Source organism: Brachyhypopomus gauderio, chromosome 1 (genome assembly GCF_052324685.1).
Source record: "Brachyhypopomus gauderio isolate BG-103 chromosome 1, BGAUD_0.2, whole genome shotgun sequence".
Lineage (NCBI taxonomy): Eukaryota > Metazoa > Chordata > Actinopteri > Gymnotiformes > Hypopomidae > Brachyhypopomus > Brachyhypopomus gauderio.
Window position 1 is genome coordinate 11809596 of NC_135211.1, and position 20853 is coordinate 11830448.

Genomic DNA, 20853 nt, shown 5'->3' on the forward strand with positions numbered 1-20853 from the left:
ATTCCTAAGGCCAAAACAATACAGAATGATTGCCCTGTCACTGTTTAATATTACTACCTTTCCTACATTCCCTTGTTCAGCCTCTTGGACAGTTGAAGGTGCCTTCACGTGGCTCTCACTGATGCTGCTGGAGTCTCCCATCATGCTGGCTGCTTGTATGGGTGTCGTGAGGATCTCCTCACAGAGCTGTCTAATCACCCAGGCGGCTGGAGCCTCCGTTAATCGTCTTGTGGGCAATGTATTCCGGAGGCCCGTGACGTCCTCTGCCCTCAGACTGGCTGTATCGAGCGATAAGGTCGTTCCTGTTTTTTCGAAAGCCCCGACCTACGGAGAGAAAGTGGCGATAATTGACCGCAGTGGAAATCACAGCTACAGCTCCCTTTACAGAAGCAGCAGAGGTTTGGCGGAGCACATCAGCCAATCACTCGCTTGTCCCTCGGGAGACCTGCGGGGCGCCCGGGTTTCCTTCCTGTGCGCTAACGACGCGTCGTACACTGTGGCGCAGTGGGCGACGTGGATGTGTGGGGGCACGGCCGTGCCCCTCTACAGGAAGCACCCTCCAGCCGAGCTCGAGTACATCATCTCCGACTCCCAGAGTTCCTTGCTGCTGGCTGGGCAGCCATACATAGACACCCTGGAGCCCCTGGCCCAGAAACTGGGACTGCCCTGTCTGACCCTCCCCGCTGCCTGCAGCTTGGACAGCCTTCAAGACGCAAAGCCTTATGGGCAGCCTGTGGAGGTCCTGTCGGGTTGGGCAGAGAGGCCGGCGATGCTTGTCTATACCAGCGGCACCACGGGGCCACCGAAAGGAGTCCTTCACACACACGGCAGCCTGCAGGCTATGGTAAATGACGAACTGAGAACGCTGTGCGCAAGTCATTCCTCAGAAATAGTTCAAGGTCTTCGGTTATTCTAGTCATTGTATTTTGTGGATGTGCAGAGTGAATAATTTCTCTAGTAACTTACCATTCTGGTTTTCATGTAGGTATCCTTATTTTTACATTAGTTGTGTAATTGCTCGCATCTATCATTGAATTTAACAGTTTATATATATATATATATATATATATATATATATATATATATATATATATATATATATATATATATATATATATATCTATCTCAGAGCCTTATTTCTTTAGCTCTTCGGTATTTAACTCTTCTGTGATTTGATGCCATACAACGATTTTATTTTAATTTTATAGTTTCATGTAAATTTTAGCTTGCAAAATGGAATATAGGCAGCTATATTCCACGTGGTGCTTTGCACAATGAAAATAAATCACTTTTCCCACCAAGTGGCCGTATCACGTTTCACGTGGTGCACTTCTATCGCACGGTTGCACGTCCGTCCTTCTCCAGTGAGGCTGACGTGTGAAGGAGCCCTGGTGACGAGTGATGATAAAGTTGCAGTCGCCACTTCCACGTCACCTCCTGTGTGTCCATGTGACTGCTATATACAGTCTGACTGTGGGATCAGCCCCCCACCCCCCATCCGGTAGCCGGGCGTGAAATTACCGCTAGCTGTTGGCCAGGCTGATGGAGGATGCGGCATCGTGGTGTTGGACGTTCGGTCCTCGCTAGCTGTCCAGATGACCGCTCTGATTTTTCCATTTGCACAGGACACTCCAGGCAATGCAGGATTTTCATTTAGCAAATCTTTCACCGGGAATGACCGGTGTGTCCAATAGAGTGGAACACTGGATCACTCTCAATTAAGGAAGGGCTCTGTTTGACAACAGTGCGTTGCCAAGGGGCCCGGCCTGGGCCCGGTGGCCCTGTGCACACCTGTCCCCTTTCCAGCCATCTGTCTAGTCATGTTTTGTGAGGAGATATACCTAGATTTGACAGATCCTGTTGTTCGTGTGTGTGTGTGTGTGTGTGTGTGTGTGTGTGTGTGTGTGTGTGTGTGTGTGTGTGTGTGTGTGTGTGTGTGATATATATATATATATATATATATGATGTCAAGAATTTACAGTTTTAACATTGTCACCCATTGGCCATACTAATTTACACATTAGATCTTTTAAATTAAATACACATTAGATCTTTTCCCAGGAATCACTTAACTAAGATGCTCTGAATATCACTTTGACCCTTCTTTACTTGAAATGGGTTTTAGCCAGCCTGTGAACAATCACCTGAACATGTCTGTGGCTTTGTGACATCCAAACGCCACCCTGCTCCATGGCGTGTGGACTCTTAACGCTGCTGTTACGTTACACACTGGGGAATCGTTTTCTGTTCTGGTATTAAATATTCGCAGCCGCTCGTTCTGAGAAACGGAGCTGCTAAGACCCACTTCGTCCGTGGTCCGAGGCGAGCGGCGCCGTCTCGTCAGTGCGGGGGCACGTGATGGCCGCGTGGGCCACGCCAGGCCCGCTGGTCATACACGCTAACCCATTTTTCACCACGGAGCCTTTGGTGTCTCCTGTTGTTGCAGGTTTAATGGCTTTTACTAGACAATTGATGCTGAATGGAAGTATTCAGTGGCCCTAGAAGCGAGGCCTGGCTTGCGAGATGGGAGCGTCGTGCACGCCCTTTGTCTCCAGACACATTTGCCGTGCGTCCCGGGTTGACCTAGACTCTTATTAAAGGCTCTTAGAGTGCAGTGAACGATCCTAGATCATGATTTTTTTTGTGCTTTTTCATCTTTATCTTTGCGTCTTTCTCTCTCTCTCTCTCTCTCTCTCTCTCTGTCTCAGTTGATTTTTTTTCTTTTAATTTGCCAGGAACTTTTATTTTCTAATTAAAGTTGTCAGAAAGCAGTTTTATTCACTTATTTATATACAAACAAAGCAAAAGAGACTGAGGTCAAGAGTCCAGGAGGGAAGCCAGCTTTCTGTGGACTTCTGGTACAGACAAAGAATGATGTTATGATGATGGCTTAAATATGCATAAAAGATGTTTAATAGATGTTGTAATGTCCCACTCTCTCTCAGATCCAGGGCTTGGTGAGCGAGTGGGCGTGGAACAAGGATGATGTCATTCTGCACACGCTGCCCCTCCACCACGTGCATGGCATCGTCAACAAGCTCCTGTGCCCGCTCTGGGTCGGCGCCACCTGCAGGATGCTTCCGGAGTTCAACCCTCAGGAGGTACCGTATACCCGGCCCAACGTGGTGCCCTCTGCCTGCCAGCCGACCGACTGCCACAGCCTATTTCCATATCCGTCTTTCATATAACGGCGGTAATATCAGACATGTTGTATATACAGACCCGGTCAAAACTTCGGACACGCCTCATTCTTTCTAACCTACAAAAAAATGTCCGTGTGTGTGTGTGTGTGTGTGTGTGTGTGTGTGTGCATGCCCAGTGATGGATGGTGCTCTATCATTGGTGTTCTCTGTCCCCTTCCTGTGCCTGACGCTGTCCCCCAGGGGGCGATGTTTCCAGTTGAGGGTACGCTGTGTGCAGTTGGCTGCCTCTTCTTGCCGGGGTGTTGACTGGCTGTAATGGCTGTGTGTAATGTGTTGCTTGTAATGTGTCCTTGGGTACATAGATGCTATATAAGTGCAAACTTCATAACTTCACATTCTTTATTTTTACTGGCTTATGATGAAAGACAATAAAACTGAAATAACATATTAGGTTGTGACCAATAAAGTATTTAATGACTTTAGTTCATCTCATACTTTAGATTTTTTTTAAGTATCCTTTACCTCAGTGGCAACTTCTCTCAGCCATCTTCATGAGGTAGCTACCTGGCATGTTTCTCCGTCACTTCTACGTGAAAACCATTTCCATAAGGATTCGGATACTGCATTTGGTTGAAGCACCTTTGGCAGCCATGACAGTCTCTTGGGAGTGATCCTACAAGTTTGGCACGCCTTTCTGGTCGACATTTCTCCCATTCTGTCTTGGAATAATCATTCGAGCACAGCCAGGTTTGATGGTGAGCGTTGCTGCACTGCCTTTTTGTGGCCTCTCCAGAGATACCCTGTTGGAGTCTGGGCTGCACCAGGCTGCATCAGGGTTTTGACCGTTTTCTCCAGGCCAGCCCAGTGCTTTATTGGTGGTGTGCGAGCCTAAGGTTTAGGTACTCTGGAGATGGTTTTCACCCCAGATAGCTCTATATTCTTCTCCGTCTACCTGTCCCTTTAGCCTGAGTATTCTCCCAGTCTACGTTGACGAACCACCACATTTGTAGAGGTGGTTTTAATGAAGAGTTTACTCAGTGCCTTGTTTCCTCCATACATGCCGCTGTAAATTGTGGTCAAACTGTTAAATATTTGTTTCCTCAAACCAGATCTTGCTTGTCCGCGAGTTGTTCAGGTGCCTTCAGACAAACTCCACATGCCCTGTAACATTGCTTGTTGTCAGGAACTGATTCTTTGTGTCTAATCTAGCATAAAGGCCTGATCGATGGACTGCTGCACTGATGGCAGGCTGGAACGTTTTCCTCATCTCCGCAAAGAAACTCTGGATCTTGTTCATTGTGACTATTGGGTTCTTGGATGGCTGTCTGACTAACGCCCTTTGACCCTCATTACTCAGTTCGGCTGGGGCCAGATCTTGGAAGATCTATCCCCTTTGTGAATAATGGAGGATGCCATACTCTAGGGCACTTTTGATGCTGCAGAAAGTCCTCCCCTTGTCTTGGATCTCTTTGGTTTGGTTTTCACTTCGATATGCACCATCAAATGTTAAACCATGTATAAACAGGTGTGTGCCTTTTGTAATTCCTTCCAATGAACTCCGTTAGGCAGAAGTGGATTCTAAATGAAGAATGTTGAAGCATTTCAAGGACGCACATGTCTCGTAACAAAGCATCTCCTTATATAAATGCAATATTACCATCTTTAATATAGAATAACTTTGTCATGTATTGTGAGGAGACCTAGAAGAAGTGAGTTACATTTTAAGACACGTCTGAAACAAACCAAAGCGTGGAAAATGTGAATGTCTAAACTGCACTTTTCATTTGCAGCTTTTCGTAGAGACAAACTTAGATTAAAATATGTTTATAAGGCTTAGATCAAAATATTTATAAAATACTATATCCAAACATGCATATCTGTACTTGTTGTATTGCTATCTGTAAGATGTACCTAGACATTTATTGCATTTGTTTGTGTTAATTAAAATTTTCGAACTAGCATCTGTAACAGGCCCCTGTAATATAGTCTGTAACAGATTCTGTAATTGACTCTGTAACAGACCTTTTAACAGGCCTGTAACAGGCTCTGTTAGGCATCTTTTAAAATACTGAGGTGCTGGGGCTGCAGGTGTGTGTGTGTGTGTGTGTGTGTGTGTACGTGTGTGTGTGTGTACGTGTGTGTACGTGTGTACGTGTGTTGGTGAACCAGGCAGGGTGTTCAGCCTTATCGGGAAGTTGTCAGAGGGCCTCACTAATTGTAGCCACGCTTCTGTGCTGCCACAGCTATATGCGTCAGTGCCAGCGGTCAGGAGCTGACAGGCTGAGGGGTGTGTGTGTGTGTGTGTATGTTAGAGAGAGAGAGAAGGAGACTGGACTGTCATGCTAAGTGTTAGAGTCTGTGTGATGGATTGCCTTGTGTGGTTTAGTATCTGACCACAACAGCCTTCTGTAAGGGTCTCAAAAGCGGATCAATCGATGGGCTGACAGTGAGGAATGATACCACGGCTCCGTAAAGCAGAGGGTCGTGCCACGTGGACCGAGCCGCGGGGCAGACGTGTAGGTGGGGACTTCCGCTCCTCCAGGTTTTAATGGGAGTCAAGGTGATGACTGACATGGAAAAATGACACGGAGCAAAAAATTTCAGCTTCACAACAGCGCGAAACGTGTGATGTGACCTTGGATGCTTGTTTGAAGGGAAAACATTATCTTACTGTTTTTGCTTTTGCGAATTTCCACTCTCTGGATTTTACTATTTACAACATGGGTGTGAGGATTTTTAATGATGAGCAAAATCCACAGCACTGTTCTTATTTTGAGCAGTTTGAGTGATTACGGTGCAATTTATGTTCTTGTTTGAGCATAAAATACACATGGCAACAATCAGAGAGTCCAGGTTAGATCAGGGTAAATCAGAGAACACTGTCCCATGCTCTAGCTGTGAGTGAGCAGCTTACGGTGGGATTATTTGGGTATAATACGTATAGCACAAGGTACACGTAAAGTGCATGTTGTAAAGTACATGTAAAGTGCATGTTGTAAAGTGCATGTTGTAAAGTACATGTAAAGTGCATGTTGTAATGTACATGTAAAGTGCATGTTGTAAAGTACATGTAAAGTGCATGTTGTAAAGTACATGTAAAGTGCATGTTGTAAAGTACATGTAAAGTGCGTGTCTCCCCTCCGCTTCACCCTAGAGCCATGAAGAGAGCATAGATGGACCCCCTCCTAATGGAATGTGATGCAGGCAGTCTGCTCATGCGGACAGGTCCTGGGGTCATGTCTGCATTTGCCATACAGACTAATGAAATACAGAGTAAAGCATGTAGAATTGGGGAGGAGTCTGTTGACCCAGGAGAGGAGAGGAAAGGAGAGGGGGAGAGAGAGAGGGAGAAAGAGAGAGAGAGAGATAATGTTCTGGAAGTTGGGAAGGTGGAAGTTCCAAACCATGTCAGAAACAAAGGAGAAAAGCAGAGGAATAAAAAAGAAATGGGTTACACAACTGTGTGTGTGTGTGTGTGTGTGTGTGTGTGTGTGTGTGTGTGTGCGCTCCTGACTTGCATGCCTGTGTGTAGGTGTGGAGAGTGGGTGAGACAGAGGGAGACTGATAAGAACAGGGAACCAGTGAAGCACAAAATAATGAAATGGAGAGATAGAAAGAGAGAGGGAGAGAGAATGAGGAGGAGGAGGGGGGGCGGGCTAAAAGATGGGAGCCTCCCGGGGGGGGGCGAGGAGAATCTGTCGTTCACCTTCAATTAATTCACACTTTTCTCCCACAGTGTTCTGAATGCAGCCAACCATGCTGCCGGGCTCTGTGTGTGTGTGTGTGTGTGTGTGTGTGTGTGTGTGTGTGTGTGTGTGTGTGTGTGTGTGTGTGTGTGTGTGTGTGTGTGTGTGTGTGTGTGTGTGTGTGTGTGTGTGTGTGTGTGTGTGTGTGTGTGTGAAATTGCTACTACACACCTAATGATAATTGATGTGTGCACGTTATTGTTATAGACCAGTATTGTGTATTTTTGAACATTTAATGACATTTTATATTAAGGACTTTTATCATGCCACCTCATGTATAGATATAGGATGGTATCACACATAAAATGCAGAATTTGAAGATTTTCAGTAAGGCAGCACATTTAGACAGAATGTCATTTTGCCACAGTATTGTTCTAACAGCATCACCAAAAATAGTTGTGTAGACATATGTGTATGAAGTCATATTAGTGCATCTTTTATTCAGTGTGAGTGCACATTTCTGACTGTGTGTTTGTGTTTGTAAAATTATAGCACATAGCTCTCTTTCTCTCTCTCTCTCTCCAAAAAATGTTTTCTACATGTTTCAAGTGTTTCTAAAGCAGGACAGTTTTTTGTGTAATGCCAGTGTGATGGAGCACAAAATTGCGTCTGAATCCAGTCCCCAGGGTCCTGGTGCCAGTTCACATATTTACTGTGTTCCAGTTCCTAACATCTTGGCCAAATAATAAAAAGCTGTGATGTACCTGATTACCTGAGTCAGGCATGAAGGGGAAAAAACTGAACAGAAGTCTGAACAAAAACATGGACTGGATTAGAAAATAAAGGATTTACAATCCTCGGCTACAGGCTTTGACAGGGATGCAGAAGTGTAATACTGGTAGTAATGGTACTGGTAGTAATGGTACTGGTAGTAATGGTACAATCTCCAGAAGTCCAGTTGTTTCTGTTCTGTTAAGACCCAACAAAGCACAGAATACAAATATCACTTGGGACACGTTTTAGATGCTCTGCGCTGTGGTGCATGGGTGGTGTTTAATTGTTAAGTAGCACATTCCACTGACAACGGCGGTCTGGTGTTTGGGTTTCACTCTCCGGTCTCTCTCCTCAGGTGTGGGAACATCTGCTGAGCTCCAAACCTCCAGCGGTCACCGTGTTCATGGCTGTGCCCACCATCTACTCCAAACTGATCCAACACTACGACCACAACTTCCCGCAGCCCAGAGTCCAGGACTTCATCAGGGCTGTCTGTAAGGAGAGGATCCGGTACCCGCCACTCTCAAACCATTCACACTCACCGCCGGGCCAACCCACCGACGACTTATTCCAGTTATTCCAGTTATGTTATAACAAAATGGCCGCAACCATGTAAACAACACAGGGCACAGACAGGGGACAGTGTCCTCCTCCCTCTCTCACGTGCCTCGCACGCTTAGTCTAGTCTAGGACTTAGTTAATTTCTTCGGTTTGGCTACAAATATCCCAGGGATAACCTGGCAAATGAGAGTATGTGTGTGAGAGGAAGAGAAAGAAAGCTTGAGACAAAAAAGCAAACAGTTTAAGCAGGTCTGTCTCTGTCCCTAACTCTCATTGTCTCACTTATCTCGCTGATAAAAGTATTATTCTCTAATAAAAACAATGTACAGAATGTAAAGAATGTATTAAGTTCTCTCAAAGTATTTCTCTCAGACCTCTGGTATCCTGTACAAAGTAAATGTATAGGTTGTCTTAATATCTGCATTTTCATATAGCTTCAAATAGTAAGGTAACAAACCACTATTTTTAATATATAACATTAACTTTAAAGCATAAAAGCAACCTGCAAGGGTTGGTTTGCTTTTTTTTAAAGGTTAAAGGAGCAATAAGTCACATTTCCAACGATTCGTTTTACATTTTGAAACAGCCATTATACTGACACCTAGTGGGCTGGATATTTTGAAGATTGTGTATAGATTTGCGGTTGTGTAGACGTGTTAGGATCTGTGGTTTGTCGGTTCCCCAGACTGATGGTGTCCGGTTCGGCCGCCCTGCCCCTGCCGGTTCTGCAGCGCTGGAGTGACATCACGGGTCACGTGCTGCTCGAGCGTTACGGCATGACCGAGATCGGCATGGCGCTCTCCAACCCGCTCAACGGACCCCGAATTCCCGGTACCGACCCGAACTCACCGCGTTACCCTTAATGCCTGCTGCTGAAGTCATGTTGTCAGCTCCTCATTAAATATGTATTACATGCCAAATCCATAATTCCATATATGACTTCTAATGGTGCTTTGCTGGAATTTGGTCAGCATTCTTACTCTGTGTGGAGGATGTGTGTGTGGTCCTTAAAAGTGAGAAAGAAGGATGGTTCAGGTTTCTTGAATACAGTTTTTTTTGTTGTGTGGTGTGTGAGGAAATGTCATGCATTTACAACTTCACACGAGTGACTGGATTAGTGACCACATTCGAGTTACGTCACATTCCTTCAGGTAGCCTTGAATATCAAATTAGTGGTTCCGTGTAAAGTTGCTTTTCTAGTGTTAATTAAACAAGAATTATTTTATCTTTCGTAATTATGATGTCAGTGTCATAGTTTGAGGCTGCTTTGTTTAATCTTCTTTTCTTTAAACACCACAGCAAGAATTGTTTGCCTGACAATCGCGTACAGTCTACAAAAAAAAAAAAATCCTTGAGGATTAATTGTATGTGATTTGCTGTCGTGCTTCAAGCTCCCACTTTGAAGTTCTGTGTGTGGAGTTCTGTTGTTTTATGGCACCACATAAACAAGGTGTACTGTGATCATCTGAGAACTCTCCAGTTTTCAAAAAATAAACAAAATATATGACACCTGAACATAAACAGGATGCGTCCCAGAGGCTTAGGTCGTACAGGAGAGGCCGTGTACTCTGAACGTCAACCCAGACCTGTCTGTTTCCGCTTGTTCTGCGTTCGGCACTATCAAAGCCGTTAAGCGCGTTCGTGTCCCCCCTCGTGCTCGTCCTCGTCCCCGTCGTCGCCCGCGTTTCCGGATGCGTTTCAAAAAGGGCGCCGACGCAGGAGCGCGCGCTGAAGCTAATCCTCGACGCTAGCCGTCTCGCTGAAGAGCGCTCCCTCAGCCCTGTTGGGTTTCGAGTTAAAGTAGTTTAGGAGAAAGTTTCTTCTCTCGTTTGCTAATAGACATGAATGTGATGGAAAACTGTTGCTTTGAGGAAATCATTTAGATTTATAAAAATGAATTAATGGTAGATTAATAATAAATAGTTGATTTAGACAGGCTGACTTTCTCTCTTTCTTGGCCCATATCCCTCGTGTTAAAGTCGTTTGTCTTCTCCATTGCTGCTTCCAACATAAAACCATAAAATAATGCTGTTCACTGGATCTGTGGAACAGATTTGTGTGTTTATGCTTTCCTTTGGTTCACTGCTGTTTCACTGTCCTCCTCACGTTCTTTACTGTTCATTCGTTGCAATAATTACTCTGTCTGATTTTGCTTTTTAGTCTTTTTTTCCCTGTTGACTAATTTCTGCTTCTCACCTTTCCTATTCTGATATTCTGCCACCTCCTTCTCTCTCTCTCTCTCTGTCTCTCTCTCTCTCTCTCTCTCTCTCTCTCTCTCTCTCTCTCTCTCTCTCTCTGCCCCTGATGTATTCATAACAGCTACCCCCCTTCCTTCCTCCTCTTCTTTATGCTGGGGGGCATCAGGGGGTGCAGTTTCTTGCCCTGTGGGCATCACTGACTGCAGTAGTGTGAGAGGGTATTTGAATAAAACATGGTGTGTGTGTGTGAGAGAGAGAGAGAGAGAGAGAGAGAGAGAGTGTCTTACTTGCATCAATGCCTAACTAACCACCCCCACACCGATTCTGGGCTTCAGTCAGTATATCTTAAGGTGAGAGGAGAAATATCTTGTCAGCCTGTAATGGCTCCGTCCCCAGAGTCGTCCTCTGTGGTGTCCTGACCCTTCACCAGTACCCTGTGTTCAATGCGTGCAAAAGTGGAGACAAGATGAGATCTGCATGTCCTGTGATGATGATCTCAGTCATTCAGCAAGCCAGACTCCCCAGTGCAGTCTCCCGCCAACCCTTTAGGCTTTAACGTGTGTGTGTGTGTGTGTGTGTGTGTGTGTGTGTGTGTGTGTGTGTGTGTTGAAACTGGGCTGCTGATCTGATGGCTACATTGTCCTGCAGACCTGTGTGTCGATGTGTTGTATGTGACTCAAACCCACAACTGCCCCCCCATCAGTTGTGGGATTTGTGGGTGCGGAGGTCTGATTATCATGGCTTAAGAGTTAAGAATATCACGGTCCTGATGTGGAATGAGGTACTACATTAATGAGCACAAGCTTGTTTTCATCAAGCCACAGTTTCTTTTTAGAATTGTGTTTATAATGTTCTCAATGGGACTCTGGCCCGGATCAGCACTCTACCTGTGATTGAAATATTAGGTGTTTGGACATGTACAGCAACGAAGACCAACAACTGCTCTATTTGAGCTCTATCTGAGCTATCTCTGAGCTCTATCTGAGCTATCTCTGAGCTCTGTCTCACCCCTCCCTCAGCTATAGAGGGATTTTAGAGGCTTTGCGGTTGGATGGGAAAATGTGTTTGTTTATCTGCTCATCATCGCTCTAGGTGAGGACACAAACTATAATCCTAAAAACAAAATCTCTGCAAGAGGAACTCGAGACAAGGCGAGGAGAAAGAGTCTTTCTGAGTCTACGGAGAGATGATGAACCTGCAGGGGGTTTGGAAGGGGGGGGGGGGGGTGTTGAACGTGCCTTTGAAAGATCTCTCTCTCTTGATGTGATAAAATATATCATCACCATGTCAAAATGGCACTGCTGGATTAAAAAGGCATAAAAACCTGAGTTTATGGTGTTGGATTTGATACTGGCTTCATAATGATTATTGGTATCCATGATTGCATTAATACTACTGTGTGTGTATGTGTGTGTGTGTGTGTGTGTGTGTGTTTGTGTGTGTGTGTTTGTTAGGGGCAGTTGGCAATCCGCTTCCTAAAGTAGAAGTATGTATTGTCATGACAAACTCAACCAGCACCACCATCGCTGAGGGCAACAGCAATGAAACAAGGGTACTTCTATAACTTCACCTGGCTCCACTATCTTTTACCACTTCATTCACCACTGTGTGTGTGTGTGTGTGTGTGTGTGTGTGTGTGTGTGTGTGTGTGTGTGTGTGTGTGTGTGCGCGCACATGCATGCTTGGCCATGCGTCCTTATGGACTTGTGTGTGTGTGTGTGTGTGTCTCCAGGTAAAGCCCGGTTTGGAGGGTAGGGAGGGGGAGCTGCTGGTTCGTGGGCCGTCTGTCTTTCAGAAGTACTGGAACAGACCTCAGGAGACAGCAGACAGCTTCACTCGGGACGGCTGGTTCAAAACCGGTACCTGCTCTTTCATCCATACCCAACAAAGTCAAACACACACTCCTCTGTTGACTGGTTTGTGTGTGTTTGTGTGTGTGTGGGGTGTGTGTTTCCTGCAGGCTGTGAAAGCTTGTTGGATTGATCTATAAGTGTGTTCACAGCAGGTCAGCCCACCTTGCCCTCTGTTAGAGGAACTGTGCTTGAGAATAGAGAAGATGCCTGAGTGCTGAGGTGGGGGGGGGGGTAGAGCTGGGGCAGGAGTGTTGGGGGGGGGTAGAGCTGGGGCAGGAGTGTTGGGGGGGGGGTAGAGCTGGGGCAGGAGTGTTGGGGGGGGTAGAGCTGGGGCAGGAGTGTTGGGGGGGGGTAGAGCTGGGGCAGGAGTGTTGGGGGGGGTAGAGCTGGGGCAGGAGTGTTGGGGGGGGAGGTAAAGCTGGGGCAGGAGTGTTGAGGGGGGAGGTAAAGCTGGGGCAGGAGTGTTGGGGGGGAGGTAAAGCTGGGGCAGGAGTGTTGGGGGGGGTAGAGCTGGGGCAGGAGTGTTGGGGGGGGAGGTAAAGCTGGGGCAGGAGTGTTGAGGGGGGAGGTAAAGCTGGGGCAGGAGTGTTGGGGGGGAGGTAAAGCTGGGGCAGGAGTGTTGAGGGGGAGGTAAAGCTGGGGCAGGAGTGTTGGGGGGTAAAGCTGGGGCAGGAGTGTTGGGAGGTAAAGCTGGGGCAGGAGTGTTGAGGGGGAGGTAAAGCTGGGGCAGGAGTGTTGAGGGGGGGGCAGGAGTGTTGGGGGGGGTAGGAGTGTTGAGGGGGGAGGTAGAGCTGGGGCAGGAGTGTTGGGGGGGAGGTAAAGCTGGGGCAGGAGTGTTGGGGGGGAGGTAGAGCTGGGGCAGGAGTGTTGGGGGGGAGGTAAAGCTGGGGCAGGAGTGTTGGGAGGTAAAGCTGGGGCAGGAGTGTTGGGAGGTAAAGCTGGGGCAGGAGTGTTGGGGGGAGGTAAAGCTGGGGCAGGAGTGTTGGGGGGGGTAAAGCTGGGGCAGGAGTGTTGGGGGGGAGGTAAAGCTGGGGCAGGAGTGTTGAGGGGGAGGTAAAGCTGGGGCAGGAGTGTTGGGGGGGAGGTAAAGCTGGGGCAGGAGTGTTGGGAGGTAAAGCTGGGGCAGGAGTGTTGGGGGGGAGGTAAAGCTGGGGCAGGAGTGTTGGGGGGGGTAAAGCTGGGGCAGGAGTGTTGGGGGGGAGGTAAAGCTGGGGCAGGAGTGTTGAGGGGGGGGCAGGAGTGTTGGGGGGGGGGGGGTAGGAGTGTTGAGGGGGGAGGTAGAGCTGGGGCAGGAGTGTTGGGGGGGGAGGTAAAGCTGGGGCAGGAGTGTTGGGAGGTAAAGCTGGGGGAGGAGTGTTGGGAGGTAAAGCTGGGGCAGGAGTGTTGGGGGGAGGTAAAGCTGGGGCAGGAGTGTTGGGGGGGGTAAAGCTGGGGCAGGAGTGTTGGGGGGGAGGTAAAGCTGGGGCAGGAGTGTTGGGGGGGAGGTAAAGCTGGGGCAGGAGTGTTGAGGGGGAGGTAAAGCTGGGGCAGGAGTGTTGGGGGGGAGGTAAAGCTGGGGCAGGAGTGTTGGGAGGTAAAGCTGGGGCAGGAGTGTTGGGGGGGAGGTAAAGCTGGGGCAGGAGTGTTGAGGGGGAGGTAAAGCTGGGGCAGGAGTGTTGAGGGGGAGGTAAAGCTGGGGCAGGAGTGTTGAGGGGGAGATAAAGCTGGGGCAGGAGTGTTGGGGGGGAGGTAAAGCTGGGGCAGGAGTGTTGGGAGGTAGAGCTGGGGCAGGAGTGTTGGGGGGAGCAGGAGTGTTGAGGGGGGAGGTAAAGCTGGGGCAGGAGTGTTGGGGGGGGAGGTAAAGCTGGGGCAGGAGTGTTGGGGGGTAAAGCTGGGGCAGGAGTGTTGAGGGGGTGAGGGAGATGAACTCACGTCCTGGCAGAATAAGACACTATGAAGGTTGTGTCTATAAAGCTAGAAAGAGATGAGTAGTGAAAAAATAAGACAAGTGGGCAGAGTGGAGGTGATGGAGACGTGTGTGTGTGTGTGTGTGTGTGTGTGTGTGTGTGTGTGTGTGTGTGGTTGTGTGGTTGTGTGTGTGTGTGTGTGTGGTTGTGTGGTTGTGTGTGTGTGTGTGTGTGTGTGTGTGTGTGTGTGTGTGTGTGTGTGTGTGTGTGTGTGTGTGTGTGTGTGAGAGGGGGACAGGGAGGGGGGAGGAGCTGGTTGTAATTGGCTGAGGGGCTGGAAGGACCGAGTTGCAGTGTGCTATTCGCTGCTGTCACACTCCATTACACACAGCCACACTGTAATGAGTCACAGTGCAATCAGCTCCCGGCAGACTCTGCCTCCAGCCACCATCAGTGTGTGTGTGTGTGTGTGTGTGTGTGTGTGTGTGTGTGTGTGTGTGTGTGTGTGTGTGTGTGTGTGTGTGTGTGTGTGTGTGTGTGTGTGTGTGTGTGTGTGTGTGTGTGTGTGTGTGTGTGTGTGTGTGTGTGTGTGTGTGTGTGTGTGTGTGTGTGTCATGCAAGTGTTTGTGCCCTCTTTATTTCATGCTTTCCTTATTCCCCAGTTACAAGTTAGATGTGTGTATAAAAATGAAGCTTCAAAGACATTCTCAACACCATCTAAAGTCATCTGTTTGACTCGACTCTTATGTAGCCTTGGGCTGATAAACAATATTATCGAATGTTGCAGTAATTTAAATGAGTGATCATATTAACCAAATTATTGTTCTCTGGCTTTTCGTGTCATACCATGATGATGTGACTTTTTTGTCTTATTTTATAATTATTTAATCATTTCCAATATGCATTGTAATCGATGGTTAATTATAGTATTATACAATTGAAAGACCGTGCTTAAAGTAGGCCCCACCAAATCACCAATGAACTCTGAAATAAACTTTTTTTAACTGGATTACTCAAAAATATTATAAAGTAATAGTCAGATTTTCAGAATATTGAGGTGCATGGTAGTGCAGCAAAGAGAATCCAACACTTGTCCTTCAGAACAAGCTCTTCCATGTTTCTCTCCAGAGCAGGACATGGCCGTCCATCAGCTAAGCAATGGCTGGTTGGTTGGTTGGGTGGGTTACTGGCCACTTGGTTGGTTCACTGGTTTATTGGTTGGCTGTCTGATTGGTTGGCTGCATGCTTGGCTTCTTGGTTGTCTGAGTGACTGGTGGGTTGGCTGTGATTGTGAGATATATCCCCATGATATAACTTCACACCTGCGAGGAATGACCTACCAGCCTGGTGCACCATAAATCTGGATTCATCTGGGCGGGCCCTGCCTCTCCACTGCTTCCTCTCAGTGATCCAGTGTTTGCTCCCTCTCGCCCACTGGAGTCTGTCTCCTTTAGACAACAGTGGCACTCAGACTGGTCGCCTGCTGTGTTGGTGCGTCCATGCTAAGGAAGGACGAGTCGTGTTTTCAGACGTTAGTCGGAGCTCCAGAGTTGTTTTCACCCTGCGGTTTGCTTGACTGCACAGCCCGTCGGTCAGCACCATTCTTGGCATCCTTGTCTGACTTCTTTCGTCAGTGAGTTGTTTATTTCCATGGGATTCCCTTTTACTGGAGGTTTTTCCTTGATCACAACATTTTTGGTAGACTCTTTTAGACCGTTGCACTCGAAAACCCATGAGAGGTTGGTAGTTTTCAAAATACTGATCCAAGCTAGTCCAGCACCGATGACCACACGAACATCCCATTCAGATGTAGATTCACACTGAAACTCATCCACAGAAAACTTGCTCAATTGATTTTATGCTGCACTCCCGAGTCATGTGTCTTAATTTCTATACAGGAAAGATGTATAGTTTTTTAGGCAGTTGTGGAACATAAGAATGGTTTCAAGTCATGTTAATAGTTTATTTTTATTAGGTAACAAAAGTTCAAGTGAATGAACTTATGATGGAAATCAAATGAATATTTGGTGTGTCCGCTGTTTGCCTTAAGAATGTATTCCTGATACATTTGCTCAAAGTCAGAGATTTTGTATGAATATGGTCAGTCAATCATACCAACAAGTTGATAATGATCATCATTTTCATATACAGGTTGAAACACCATCATAAACAAAAACAACTGAGTGGGAGGTTTAAAATTAGGTGAGGAACAGACAAAACGGGCTAAGAAGGTGAGGTGGTGGAAGGTGAGGTGGTGTCACACGTCATACACCATGGCAAGAGCACAACGTTGAGACTCAAGGTAGTTATAGTGCATCCGCCAGGTCTCTCCCAGGCAAAGATTTCACACCAGATTGGGGGGTTTCAAGATGTGCTGTCCAAGCCCTTTTGAAGGAGCGTAAAGATACGGGCGATGTTGAGGACCAAGAAAACTTGGTACAGCAGATGAAAGACACATCATGCCTACTTCCCTTTCGAAATCAGAAGATGTCCAGCAGAGCCATCAGCTCAGAACTAGCAGAGACCAATGCAACCCCCATACACCCATCTACTGTTCAGAGAAGAGGTCTACGTGGGAGGATTGCTTCCAAAAATCCATACCTTCAGCATGAATAGAAGTCCTCAAGAGTAAAATATGCACGAAAACGTAGGAACAGAAAATAGTGTCAGGTACTTAGCCATCATGCAGTGCCATCAGAGAGGCGTCGGATTGGCTCCAGATTTATTCTGCTGCAGGACAACAACCATAGAGCCAAAGTCATTAAAAACGATCTTCAGTATAAAGAACAAGGGGTCCAGGAAGTGACAATATGGCCCCCACTGTGTCTTGATCTCAGCATCATCGAGCCTGTCTAGAACTACATGAAGAGACAAGAACGATTTGAGCAGGCGTACATCTACTGAAGATCTCTGGCTAGTTCTCCAAGATGTTTGGAACAACCTCCCTGCAAACTTCCTTCAAAAAACTGTGTAAGAATAGAAGAATAGATTCTTTTTTTGGTCACACCAAATATTGATTTGATTTACCTTTTTCTTCTTTGTTCAATCACTTTGCATTTTGTTAATGGACAAAAAAAACAACACTTCTATTTTTGAAAGAATTCTCAGTTTTCCCACAACTGTGCAAAAACGTTTGCAGTGTAATGTGCATGTATGTGTGTGTGTGTGTGTGCATGTGCATGCAAATATATATGTATATATATACCTACATGTTCCTGTGTGAAGGTGTTCCAGATGGTATTGCGGTCTGATGCAGGGCGGTGTTGAGTTGGGGGGGGGGGGGGGGGATTGAAGCAAGAGGGGTGATGAGAAAAGAGAGAAAGCAGATCAATAAGGTTCCTGCTTGCCTGCCTGTGTCTTTAATTGTGTAAGTGAGGCCACTGGCTGTGACTGGCACCTCTATGGATGATCTGTCTGCCTCTCCGGAGTGCTCTGCTTTTGCCAATCTCCACACTCGTTTGTTATTATTGATTTTTCGTGTATTCCTTAGTGTCATCTTCTCTCCCTTTTTTCTCTCTCTGTTTCCCTCCCTCCCTCTCTTTCTCTCTCTCTCCTTCTCTCTCTCTGTCTCCCTCTTTTTCCACTTTCTCTCTCTCTTTCTTCCTCTCTCTCTACTTTATGGTGCCGATACTCAGCTCCTCTGAGAAACAGACAGCTGTGTCTGAGTGGAGTTCTACACCGTGTTCTCACCGGGCCTCAAGTGGCCATTAGATTTTCTCTCAGGACAGCCACTGTGTCTCCTCTCTCTTTCTCTCTCTCTCCCTCTCTTTCTCTCTCTCTCTCTCTCCCTTCCTCTAACAGTCCAACCCTTAACGATCACCTCTCCCAACCCTTAACGATCACAGTTCCCCCTCAGCCAGGGAGTTATTATGAATTCATAACAAGTATCTGAAATCGTTATCTTGAGTTCATCATACTTTCCTGAGTTATGGCGGCGTATTCAGTCTCCACACTCTTCCCCCTCCTCTCACATGCAGAGGGATTATTCCAGATGCAGCATGGTTATTAGTGAAACGACCCACCAGCCCCCCCCAGCCAATGAGGACGCAGGCCTGGTGCAGGGGAGGAGAGCGTGAGAGAGGAGAGATGAGGGAGACGGAGCCCCGCAAGACATGGCCAGGAAGAGCGAGATGGAGAGAGAGAGAGAGGGAGAGAGAGGGCCAGCGTGGGTGGAGAACAGAAGAGCGAGGCAGAAAGGAAGGATGGGGTGAGGGGAGAGGTGGAGAGGGGGATCAGCTGGGCTGTCTTCTCCATCAGGACAGTGCTTCTTTTCTCAGAATTGATTACACACTGGGAAACAATAAATAAATAAATAACGGGAGCGTGGAGAGGTGGTGGCACAGGAAAAGCATTAGCAATTTTCCAAATGCTGCCGCTCATGCACGCGCACTTATGAATAATGGAGTCCTGCTGAATGCTAGCTGTGCGTGGCCTGGCCAGGTGGGGGGGGCATTAGAGTGAGCACTCGTAAATAACCCGCCTGGGCATGACCAGGGACGGGGGGCAGCAGGGTGGGACAGGCTGGGGAGAATGTTAACTAGCGCGCTCTCTCAACCTCTCACTCTCTCCCTGTCTCTCTGTGCCCCTTGATGTATTCATGACGGCTATCTCTCCTCTCTCCTCTCTCTCTCTCTCTCTCTCTCTCTCTCTCTCTCTCTCTATATCCCCCTTCACTGCTCCCTGCCCTCTCGGTAAAGGTCAGCCACCGAGCACGTGCCACCAGGGAGACTGACAGCGGTGTGGGAGGGGGGGTGCAGACGAGATGGGAACAGATGAGTTCAGGTTAGTAGTGGCAATGGGACTGTGTGTGTGTGTGTGTGTGTGTGTGTGTGTGTGTGTGTGTGTGTGTGTGTGTGTGTGTGTGTGTGTGTGTGTGTGTGTGAGCGTGTGTGTGTGTGTGTGTGTGTTTTGTGCGAGGCTCAGTTGTTCTCTTCCTTCTGCACTAAAAGATATTCTTCATTTCCTGAACTGCTGCCAACTTCCTTCACCTCTCTCTCTCATCCATTCCTAGTCTCACTCTCTCCTTCCTTCATTTTTCCCCCCTCCATCTTTTTCCCCCACCTGGGGCTTCTCTGTGGGCTCAAAAGCCGTTGAGAGGGATGTTAAGACTTCAAGAGCTTCAGACAGGGCGAGCAGCCACTCCAATCAGGCCTGCCCTAGCCGACCTCTGACCCCATCGCCTGACCCTCTCCTTCGGCTGCCCCTGCTCTGGCGTATGTGGGGAGAGAGCCATAGGCCACGCCTCCTCTCCACACCTCCTCTCTCCACACTCTCACTGTGGTGAGAGAGCACTTCACCCTCACTGGAACTGGAGTGATGTGATTTGATTTCTTTATTTTCTGAGAGGGAAGGAGAGAGAGAGAGAGAGAGAGAGAGAGAGAGAGAGAGAGAGAGAGGGGGTCTTGTGCCATGCTTGTAACACAGAGGACATGAGGGGACGGGAGATGTTTTGGACAGTCCCTGTATTTGTGGGGTGGGGTGGGGGGGGGGGGGTTGATTGGGCTTGGTGGGGTTGTGTGGGTGGGCATGTGCATTGTGGTAGAGGCTTGACTTCAAACACCTTTGTGCAATGAAAGAGTTTTTTTTTCTTATCCCACAGATTTCTAAGACAGTTCTGTCTCAGGCAATTTCACAGTTGTTTAAAAGTTTTCAAAATGGGTCAGATAAGCCTCTGTTATTTCTCAGCTCGAATCATTTCATCCATGAGTTTGAAAACTAACGAAAACTAAAAATGGTTCGGCTGGTCTTTATTCTGACCACGGAGAAGCAGACAGCAGGAACGCCACGCATTCAAAATAGCCCCGCATTGGCAGCGGGGGCGGAGACAAACTTAACGACGTTGCCATGGGGGCGGTAATAACGTACGTTAACGCCACAGAAACGGTCTGAATGTGGACTTCCCTTCTGCTTTGAGACGTTTGATCAAAGTGGACGGCCATACTGCAGTTCTGGCCACTACAGCTTACTTTGCCAAAGCTGAGGTTGACCGTAGCGTTCGAGCAGGTTGTGTTTTGTGCGTTAGCTGCGTAAATATCGGGAACTTGGTGTGTTCTTACTCTTGATCTATGGGTGCAGATCTGAAAAGTGACGAGTAATGTATAATATTAACTACACAGGGTGTATGTGTGGAGGGGTTGGTGTTTGGATATGTGGGGGTGGGGTTAAGTACCCGGGATGTATGAGGGGAGGGGTTGGTGTTTGGATATGTGGGGGTGGGGTTAAGTACCCGGGATGTATGTGGGGAGGGGTTGGTGTTTGGATATGTGGGGGTGGGGTTAAGTACCCGGGATGTATGTGGGGAGGGGTTGGTGTTTGGATATGTGGGGGTGGGGTTAAGTACCCGGGATGTATGTGGGGAGGGGTTGGTGTTTGGATATGTGGGGGTGGGGTTAAGTACCCGGGATGTATGAGGGGAGGGGTTGGTGTTTGGATATGTGGGGGTGGGGTTAAGTACCCGGGATGTATGTGGGGAGGGGACAGAAATTCATCCTCATGCAGCTCTATATTGTGACTACATTCTTAATTGATCCAGTTCTAGACTTTACATGTATATGTTACACTGGCCTACACTAGTGCGTCTTTGGAATACCCTTGGCTGAGTTTGTGCTAACAGTTGTGGACAGACTCTGTCTTCAGGCAGGAATTGGGTGGTGTTTGATCCCAGGGCAAGAACAGGGTGCACTGGTTCTGGAGCTATGCCTTCCTTACAACACACACACACACACACACACACACACACACACCACTCTGAC

At 47.6% G+C, this 20853-nt stretch overlaps 1 protein-coding gene across 4 annotated transcripts in view; it reads left to right on the forward strand.

Annotated features, from left to right (window-relative positions):
• The window catches only part of acsf3 (acyl-CoA synthetase family member 3), a 29352-nt gene that overhangs the window by 489 nt on the left and 8010 nt on the right, over positions 1 to 20853 (forward strand). For 2 of the 4 annotated variants that reach the window (XM_076996408.1, XM_076996465.1), the window contains exons 2-7: positions 81 to 844; positions 2946 to 3101; positions 7959 to 8113; positions 8850 to 8995; positions 11817 to 11914; positions 12095 to 12221. In XM_076996408.1, the coding sequence (XP_076852523.1) occupies positions 122 to 844; positions 2946 to 3101; positions 7959 to 8113; positions 8850 to 8995; positions 11817 to 11914; positions 12095 to 12221 (1405 nt within the window). In that variant the 5' untranslated portion in view covers positions 81 to 121. Of the gene's footprint in view, positions 1 to 80; positions 845 to 2945; positions 3102 to 7958; positions 8114 to 8849; positions 8996 to 11816; positions 11915 to 12094; positions 12222 to 17736; positions 18309 to 18798; positions 18884 to 20853 lie in introns of those variants that run through there. The other 2 variants (XR_013128559.1, XM_076996494.1) reach the window with 2 other exon arrangements.